Below are 9039 nucleotides of genomic sequence, written 5' to 3'. Positions count from 1 at the left end.
CCGGGGCGCTGGTGGCCGCGCGGCCCCGGCGCTGGCTGCAGCTGTGGCGGCGCGGCGTGGAGGAGGCGGCCGAGGAGCGCCTGGGCCGCCGGCCGGCCGCGGGCGCCGAGGGCCTCTCGGAGGCCGAGCGCACCTTTCTGCACATGGGCCGCACCATGAAGGAGGACCTGGAGGCCGTGGTGGAGCGACTGAAGCCGCTGTTCCCCGCCGAGCTGGACGTGGTGGCCGCCTACGCCGAGAGCTACCACCGGCACTTCGCGGCCCAGCTGGCGGCCATGGCGCAGTTCGAGCTGTGCGAGCGCGACACCTACATGCTGCTGGTCTGGGTGCAGAACCTCTACCCCAAGTGAGTGAGGAGGCCGCGCTGGGAGCGGTGCTCGGCGAGTCTCTGCCGTCTGTCTGGCCCCAGAGACTCAAAGGAGCAGGGCCCGCGCTGGGTCTGCTTTGCACTCGGAACCCTTCGTTTCCTGGCCTCAGCCACCTTCCACAGGTGGGGAAACTGAGCCGCCGAGAACGGCAGGGACTTCGTCATTCGTTCCTGAGCTCCCATCCTGAGGAGGGGGCCAGGTGGTGACCATCCAGGGCAGGGAGGGCGGTGGCAGAGGAGACCAGGGACCGTGGGAACCAGGAGCGGGGGCCCTGACCAGCCTGAGTCACTTGAGGGAGCCGTCCAGGAGGTGGTGGAGGAGGAGGAAGAGGAGGGAAGGGAGGGGGAACCAAATTCTGCCCGTGGCCGGAAGTAAGAGAGGCAGGCAGGGGAGGGGACACGGCAGGCCTGGAAGAAACTGGAGAATGATGTCCCCGCAAAAGGAGTCATCTTCCACCGCCCAGAGGCTGAGCCCTGACACGTTCTGGCAGCTCTGCAGAGCTTGCCAGTGTTTGGATTTACCCGGCAGGCTATGGGGCACTCCCAGGGGTGCAGCAGGGCTGTGTGGCCATCGAGCCGGGTCACCCCGTGAGCCCACTGCAGAGCTGGGTTCTGGCCACTGAGGCCCAGGGATCTCTGGGTGGGGGGGCTGGCTCTGCTAACAGAGTGCCTCGGGGTGTCTCGGGTCTCCTCTGATTGACCCAGACTCTGCGGGGCCCTGAGCGCATCTGTCATTTGTAGAAGCAGGGTGAGGAAAGACTGGCAGCGCCGTGTGGAAAGGTCCAGGGCACGGAATGCCGGGGGCTCCTATGGGGGCTGACCCTGGTCCCCAGTGTGAAGCCTGCAGGAAGCCTGGAGGTATAGACAGCGTGAGCAGTGTCTGAGGGTCTCCGAGATAAATCTGGGTGGCCAGGGGTCTCAGCTGGTGCTGGTGGGTCGGCCTCCAGCGGGGGGCGAGAGGAAGGGCCCTGCGGGGGCAGTGGGCGAAGCAGCAGGGTGCAGGGAGATTGGCATAGGGCAGGAGCTGTGGGAGAGACAGGCCGGTCGTGAGCCAGTTTCTTCTTGCTTATCCTAACTCACCAGGAAACGCTGGGCACTTGCATCTCAGCCTTCCTGTCCCAGTGACCTCAGGGCTTTTGGCCTGGGGCCCACTGGGGTCAGCACAGCAGGAAAGTGAGGCCAGCTGAGTGGAGCCGTGGGGAGAGGGAGTCTCAGGAGGTGCCGTCGGGGCCTTTGTGGCCAGAGTGGCCAGAATGCAGGGAACAGAGGGACGCAGCCACATCCAGACAGGGGAGAGGGGCAAGTGTCCAGGCGGACAAAGGCCTCTGAGGAAGTGCCAGGGCTGGGCAGTCCCTGGGGACCCGGGGTCCCACACAGGCGCCACAGAATGAGTGGAGTAGCTGGGGTGGGGCAGCCCTTCCGGCCGGGACTGACCCACCCTCCGGGGGCAGCGGGGCCAACCTGGGGGTGGTGGAATAGGGCTGGCAGGATGCCTGAGGCCAGCAGTGAGGGGATGAGGTCGGGGCGAGGCCGAGAGCGAGTGGCTTGTCTCACAGCTGCCACCAAAGGAGCCGGGTTTTATCTGTATGAGACGGAGGCCTTGTGGCAGGGAGGAGGCCGGAGTTGGGTTCGAGAGGCAGTTCCGCCTGCCGGCTGGAGGAGGGATTGCTGGGGACGAGGGTGGGAGCCAGGAGGCTGGAGAGGACGCCTCTGCCATGACCCGGGGGAGAGCTGGTAGAGGCCGGGCATCAGGCGGGCTTCTGACCTGAGCCAAACTGGGCAGACAGAGACGGAGAAGCAGGGATGGGGGAGGGCGATCGAGTTCTGGGCCCGCCAGGAACTGAGGCTGCGAAGGCGGGCTCTCGCTCAGCGAGGCGCCGAGGGGGTGCAGGCTTCCTCATGCTAGCCCCCCTTTGCCTGCAGTGACATCATCAACAGTCCGAAGCTGGCCGGGGAGCTGCAGAGACTCAGGCTTGGGAGCCTCCTGCCCCCCAGGCAGATCCGGCTGCTGGAGACCACGTTCCTGTCCAATGAGATGGTGAGTCCAGCGCCAGGGCGGGGGCGGCGAGGGGGGGGGGCAGGAAGGAAGCTAGGGGAGGCTCGGAGACAGGACGCAGGCAAGGAGCTTGACAGGGACTCTTCCACGTGGGCAGGGTGATGGGCTCCGTGCTACCCTAACCTGCCTCTCCTCCCCACAGACCAGTGTGAAGGAGTTGATGGCCCGTGCCCTGGAGCTAGAGTGCCAGCGCTGGGCCCGGGATGTGGCTCCCCAGAGGCTGGACAGCCACTGCCACAGCGAGCTGGCCATTGACATCATCCAGGTAGCACAGCCGGCCCCTCGTGCTCTCGTACAGGCTGCGTGCAAGAAGCCGTGCACCGTGCGGGGCCCACACCCATGGGATCCCTGCATGTGCACACACACGTGTCCACTCCGAGCACCACCCGCCCCTTGTTCCCGCATGTTCCCCGGTCCTGGTCCAGGTGGGCTCTCGCTCAGCTCTCCCCTCACCCCTGCAGATCATCTCCCAGGGCCAGGCCAAGGCCGAGAGCATCACCCTTGACCTGGGCACGCAGATAAAGCAGATGCTGCTCCTGGAGCTGGCCACATTCCTGAGGAGGTGGGTGTGTGGTGGGGGGGGGGGGGGGGGAGGGTCTGCCTAGCCACTCCTCTCAGAGCCGTCTCTCCTCCCTTGTGGCCCAGGTGGGTATCCCTTTCCTGCCTCTGGGATGTCTGTCACTATAAGCAGGAGTCCTTTCTGCCCCCACACCTCCCCCGGGACCCCTGAGCGCCTCAGGTGATCTGACCACCCACCCCCTCCCACTCAGCAAGAAGCTCTCAGCACTGCAGCCTCCAGCTGCAAAGAGGCCCCCCCCCCCCCATGAGGCTGCTGGCCTCCTTTCTGGTGGCGCGCCGGGTCTCCAGCCCTGCATTTCTCTTGGCTGCTCCCCACCCCTCACCCCCTCTCCAGTCCCCCAGCTATAGAGGGATCTGGGGGGAGGAGTGGGGGCAGCGGGAGCCTTGACCCCACTGGCTTTAGCGTGTGAAGCCCGTTCCGTGATGCTCGGGGGCCAGCAGCCCCTCCCTGGACTGCAGGGAGCCTGTCAACCGGAAAAGCACTCTGTAGACCCAGGGAGGCTGCTGGGCTGGCCGGAGGCTGCTATTGTCCCGGTGTTTGTGCGGGTCCGGCATGTGCCCCTTCCGGTTTCAACAGCTACCAGCGAGCCTTTGATGAATTTCTGGAGAGAGGCAAGCAGCTGAGAAATTACAGGGCCAACGTCATTGCCAATATCAACAACTGCCTGTCCTTCCGGTAAGGGCGCTAGGAGGGGTTTGTGGGAGCGGGAATCACTGGGCCTGCCAGCCTATTGGAGGGAAGGGCAGCTGGAAGGGGGAGAGGAGTTGCAGGGTTCGGGAGGGGGTGGAGGGTGCAGCATAAGCGAAGATGTGGAATTCGAACGAGCATGGCCTGTGAGTTGATCGGGGTCTGTAGGGGCAGTGGCAGCAACGTTTATCAAGTGCTGGTGGGCCAGCCCTCCTGCGGAGGATTTATTTCTTATTTTATTCTCATGACACCCTTGTGAAGTAGGCGCAGTGGTTACATCTGTGAAGCAGATGTGGGTTAAGAGCATGTGGTGCAGGTGTTTCCAGGGGCTGAGAAGGGCTGGGTGCTGCCTGGGGCACAGAGATGGGTTGACTTGGACTTGCTTCCACAGGGAATGGGGAGTCACAGAAGGTTCTAAAGTGAAAAGGTGGTTTAGGAAGGTTTGCCGAGGGCATTGGGCTCTCTGGGTATGGGGCTGTAGGTTGACCTCCCTGCCTCCATCCATGTCCTTCCAGGACAGCCATGCAGCAGAAATGGCAGACACAAGACCTCCCCGGCCACCTGCTGGGCCCCCTGAGTGAGCTCAAGAGTCATGGCTTTGACACCCTGCTCCAGAGCCTGTTCGGGGACCTGAAGGTAGAGGGAGCCCCCCGCCCTGGGATGCACGCTGAGCTTAGCATTGGAGGGGGGCACGGAGGGGGCCCGGGAGGGGAGGAAGGGCAGAAGCCAGTGCCTGGCACTTGTGCGGCCAGCTTTGAGGCCCATGCTGCCCAGGCGATGGGGGCCATGGAGGGCTTTGACCTCGTCCCCACCACTTCAGCCCGGGCTTGGTCTCAGAGGGGTTGCCCAGGGCTGGGAGCACGCAGAAAAGCTTTAGTGCCCCTCCCCACATCAAGACCCCGTCCTGAGCCTGCACGCTTTTTCTCCAGCTCCCCCAGACCCACCTGCCCATGCCGTGTCCCCATGCCCGACTCCCAGCTGTGATGCCCAGAGCCTTTGATGGCCACTGCCTCATCTGTTCTGGGCCAAAAAATACACAGAAAGCCCTTGGCTCCCATAGCAGAGGGCGAGGCAGGGGTCCCTGGAAATGAAGAGGAGGGTTCCCTGCCTGCTTTCTGTGGGAGCCCGCCTTGTCCCTGCTGCTCAGGACAGGCGGCCATGAGTGGCCAGCCAGTGGTGAAGGCCGGGCAGTGACCCTGGGTGACTTGGCACAGGTCTTTAGAGGCTCAGCCAAGCACAAACCCTTGTTTATGCAGGAATTTATTTATTTCAGAGGGGCGGTGGAAAAGGCCCCAAGGCAGACAGATGGTTGTCCTGGCTCCAGAGCTGCAGCTGGATGACCTTGGAGAAGGGTACACGGACCCTGTCTCCACTTCCCGTCTGTGAACGGGGACTTGAGTTCCCTGGGGAGTCCTCGAGACCCCCTTGCCCCTGCACTGGGCCCTGTGTGTCCGCGTGCGTGTGTCTGCGGCTGGTGGCCCTTCCTCTGTAGGGCGTGACCAGACATCCTGCCTCTCTCCTGTCACAGCCGCTGTTTAAGAGGTTTACACAGACCCGCTGGGCCGCCCCCGCACAGACCCTGGAGGAAATCATCTCCACCGTGGGCGAGAGGCTGCCTGAGTTTTCGGAACTGCATGACTGTTTCCGGGAGGTGAGGAGGTGCCAGGCTGATGGCTGGGCCCGGCGGGGAGGGGCGGGAGGGACAGTCTGGACACACGCTATCGTGCACATACATACTCAGAAAACACATGCACACACACACATGCACACGTACCACTCTTTTGCTTGGCCTCTGCCCCTCCCCGGACTCCTGGCTTCAAGGCTTCGAGGGAAGGTAGTGAGCTCCCCACCGGTGATGGCTCACGCGTCCCCGCCCGCTCGCCTCCCAGGAGCTCATGGAGGTTGTACACCTGCACCTGGTGAAGGAGTACATCGTCCGCCTCAGCAAGCGGAGCCTGGTCCTCAAGTCCGCGGAGCAGCAGCAGCAACTGGCGGGTCACATCCTGGCCAATGCCGAGCTCATCCAGCGTTTCTGCACTCAGAACGTAAGCTCCTGTCTACCCTTCCCAAGCGCCACTGGGATGGGCGGCCCCTCCCCCCAAGTCCGTTCAGGGCCAGGCACGACCCCAGGCCACTCCAAACCCGATCGGTTCTGACCTGAACTTCTCTGAGCCCTTGGGTGCCTTTTGGGGAAGGGGCAGCCTACCTCCAACCACACCTGTGCCTGCAGGGCTCCCCAGCGACCTGGCTGCATCACGCCCTCCCCAAGCTTGCCGAGATCATTCGCCTGCAAGACCCCAGTGCCATCAAGATTGAGGTGGCCACTTATGCGACCTGGTACCCTGACTTCAGGTGAGAAACAAGGGCGCCACGGGACCTGGGCAGTCAGCATGGCCCTGCTGGACCCGGTCGGAGCCTGGTAGGGCCGGAGTCGGTCCCTGCAGGGCTGGTAGAGCTCAGATACTGGCGTTGAGGATGCAGTCCCAGCAGTTAGCCTGTGCAGAGGGCTGACTGTGTGCCCGACGCTGCCAGGACCTTTACAGCAGCTCATGCGTCTGAAGCTCACTGACCACCTTATGATGCTGGTGAGGTCTGGAGAGCTTAAGGAACTTGTCTAAGGTGACACAGCTGGTCAGTGGTAAAGCCAAGTTGGCAAAGCCAGGTAGTCTGGCTCCACAGTCCATGGTTCTAGCCTAATATGATACTGCCCTCAGAGGGGAAACTGAGACCAGAGAGACTAGGGACCTGCTAGAGGCCATGGCAAGTCAGGAGTGAAGCTGGGGTCCACCGCTGAGGTCATCCTAGGGATCCTCAGAGTGGAGGTGCAGCCCCCCGCTGCCTGAAGGTCTGGTGAACTAGGGCAGTTTTTTCTCTAGGCTGAGTCCTCTGACATGACAGGGAAAGTTTGCACAGTCTTGAGTTGGAGTGCTTAGCCTAGTCCAGCCTAGTCTAGTCTCTGGCTGATCCACTCCATCCATCCACCTACCTGTCTACTTATCTATACACTCATCCATCCATCCATCCATCCATCCATCCATCCATTTATCCATTCACTCATCAACCCATCCACCCATCCATCCATTCACCCATCAACCCATCCACCCATCCATCCATCCATCCAGTCATCCAACCAATCAATTATCCATCCATCCATCCATCCAAACACCCATCTACATGTCTACTCATTTACCCATCTGTGTAGCTCTCCAGCCATCCGCTCATCCACCCTTCTACCTATCTCCAACTGTCTAACCTTCCGCCTACTCATTCATCCATCCATCCATTTAGCTACCTATTCATCTACCCGTCTACGTCTACCCATGCATCCATTCATCCCATCCATCTACCCCCTTACCTACCTATCCATCCACTCATCCGCTTACCCGTCCATCCACCCACCCATACAAACACCAATATACTCATCTACCCATCCATCGAGGTATCCATCCATTTGATCACTCACCTGTCTACCTATCCAACAATCCATCTACCTCCCCACCCACTCATTCATCCATTTATCCATTCACCTACCTAGTCATCCATCCGTCTACTCATCCATCCATTCACTGATCTGCCTATCCATCCATTTATCCATCTACCCATCCGTCTACTCACCAACCCACTTACCCATCCCCTCATCCATCCATCCCCTCATCCATCTACCCACCTGTCCCCCATCCATCCATCTATCCATCTACCCACCCACCCACATGTCCATCCATCTACCCATCCATCCTCCCTTGCTCCCTCCATCTACCCATTATTGAGTGGTGTCCTGCTTAGTGCCAAACTCTGTTCTCGCTATATGCGTTACTTCTGCAATGAAGTAGAAGACAGAACAGTCTCAGTCCTCCCTCGTGTAGGTTGCAGCGTGATGAGAGTCATAATGAAGTGATCAGGCACAGAAATAAACTTATGAGCTGTAAGGATGGTTTAAGCAAGGTTGTGAATGACAGGAGGTGCTGACTTTAGAGATGGGAAATCTTGGGGGAGGTGACATTTTAGCTGAGACCCGAAGAGTAAGGAGCCGCTCACCTCCAGAGTGTGGGGAAGAATATTTCAGGAGGAACAGCCAGTGCAGAGGTCTGAGGTGGGCAGGGGTTCGGTGCACTCCAGGGAAGGACAGGTGTCCAGGGTCCTGGAGTACAGCGGGCAAAGGATCGAGTGAGTCCCCCTCATGGGCAGGGGCTTGGCTGCGGGGCCCTGTGGCTTGGGCCAGGTGTCTGGGGAGCTGGAAAGAGGGGTGAGCAGGGGTGTTGGTGACTAGACTGGACTGACAGGATGCTTTCCTTGACAGCAAAGGCCACTTGAGTGCCATCTTGGCCATCAAGGGAAACCTATCGAGCAGTGAGGTCAAGAGCATCCGAAGCATCCTGGACGTCAGCACGGGGACACATGAGCCCTTCAAGTCCCTATTTTCGCTTATAAAAGTTGGTTAGCTTTTCCTGCCACCTGACCTGCTTGTGAGCATACAGTGAGCATCGGGCACCACCCCGCTTGGTGGGCAGCCACCCACTTGGGGGCTGTTCAGACCAGCCCCCGCTTCTTGGCCCCTCGACAGGCTTCCGGCCTACTGCTGCTGCTTCTGCCCAGCCTTGGCTAAGGCACAAACCCCTGGGCAGCTAGAATTGGATAGGCCCCGATTTGTTTACTGGTCCAGCTGGGGGCGGGACACCCAGTGTGGGGAGCTGCATGGAGCTGGGCTCAGCACGTCTATGGACTCGAAGGCAGAATTGGAAAGGCAAGGAGGCAAAAATGAACTCTTATCCGGGGCCTCGGCCTCCTGGGTCCTCCATGCGCTGACAGGGGTGCCTCCATGGGTCCTCCTGGAAGTCAGCTTGAGGTCTGGACAGGGCAAGCCTGACCTCTGACCCCTTGGCCTCTGTATCAGTGTCCCTGTTGCTGCTGGAACACATTTCCACAAACGTGGCAGTTTCAGTTGGGACTTATCCTTCAGTTCCGGAGGTTAGATGTCTGACACAGGTCTCATGGGCTACAACCAAGATCGCAGCAGGGCGGGCTCCTTCTGGAGGCTCTGGAGGGGATTTCGTTGCTTTTCCCAGTTTTTAGAGGCTGCCTGAATATCGTGGCCCGTGGCTGCCTTCCATCTTGAAAGCCAGCAGTGGCCAGTCAAACCTTTTTCACATCACAGACCTGAGACCTTCTCTCCTGCCTCTGCTCCCGTCTTCCAGCTTTAAGGACCCTTTTGATTACCTTTGGCCCACCTAGATAATCTGGGATCATCCCCATTTTAAGGTTAGCTGATTAGCAGCCATAATTCCTTAATTATGTCAGGTCCCTTGGCCGTGGACCCTGACATAATCACAGCTCCAGGAGTCAGGACGTGGT

At 60.4% G+C, this 9039-nt stretch overlaps 1 protein-coding gene across 1 annotated transcript in view; it reads left to right on the top strand.

Annotated features, from left to right (window-relative positions):
* Positions 1–8146, top strand: part of TNFAIP2 (TNF alpha induced protein 2) — a 12508-nt gene extending 4362 nt beyond the window's left edge. Inside the window, exons 4-13 of the mRNA XM_049611974.1 lie at positions 6–346; positions 2291–2405; positions 2566–2688; positions 2885–2985; positions 3580–3678; positions 4206–4326; positions 5219–5341; positions 5580–5735; positions 5921–6042; positions 7988–8146. Coding sequence (XP_049467931.1) covers positions 6–346; positions 2291–2405; positions 2566–2688; positions 2885–2985; positions 3580–3678; positions 4206–4326; positions 5219–5341; positions 5580–5735; positions 5921–6042; positions 7988–8129 — 1443 coding nt within the window. The 3' untranslated portion in view covers positions 8130–8146. The remainder of the gene's footprint in view (positions 1–5; positions 347–2290; positions 2406–2565; positions 2689–2884; positions 2986–3579; positions 3679–4205; positions 4327–5218; positions 5342–5579; positions 5736–5920; positions 6043–7987) is intronic.
* The last annotated feature ends 893 nt before the right edge of the window (positions 8147–9039 follow it).

Source organism: Panthera uncia (genome assembly GCF_023721935.1).
Source record: "Panthera uncia isolate 11264 chromosome B3 unlocalized genomic scaffold, Puncia_PCG_1.0 HiC_scaffold_1, whole genome shotgun sequence".
NCBI lineage: Eukaryota > Metazoa > Chordata > Mammalia > Carnivora > Felidae > Panthera > Panthera uncia.
Note: the sequence above shows the minus strand (reverse complement) of the source record. Positions and strands in the feature narration are given on the sequence as shown.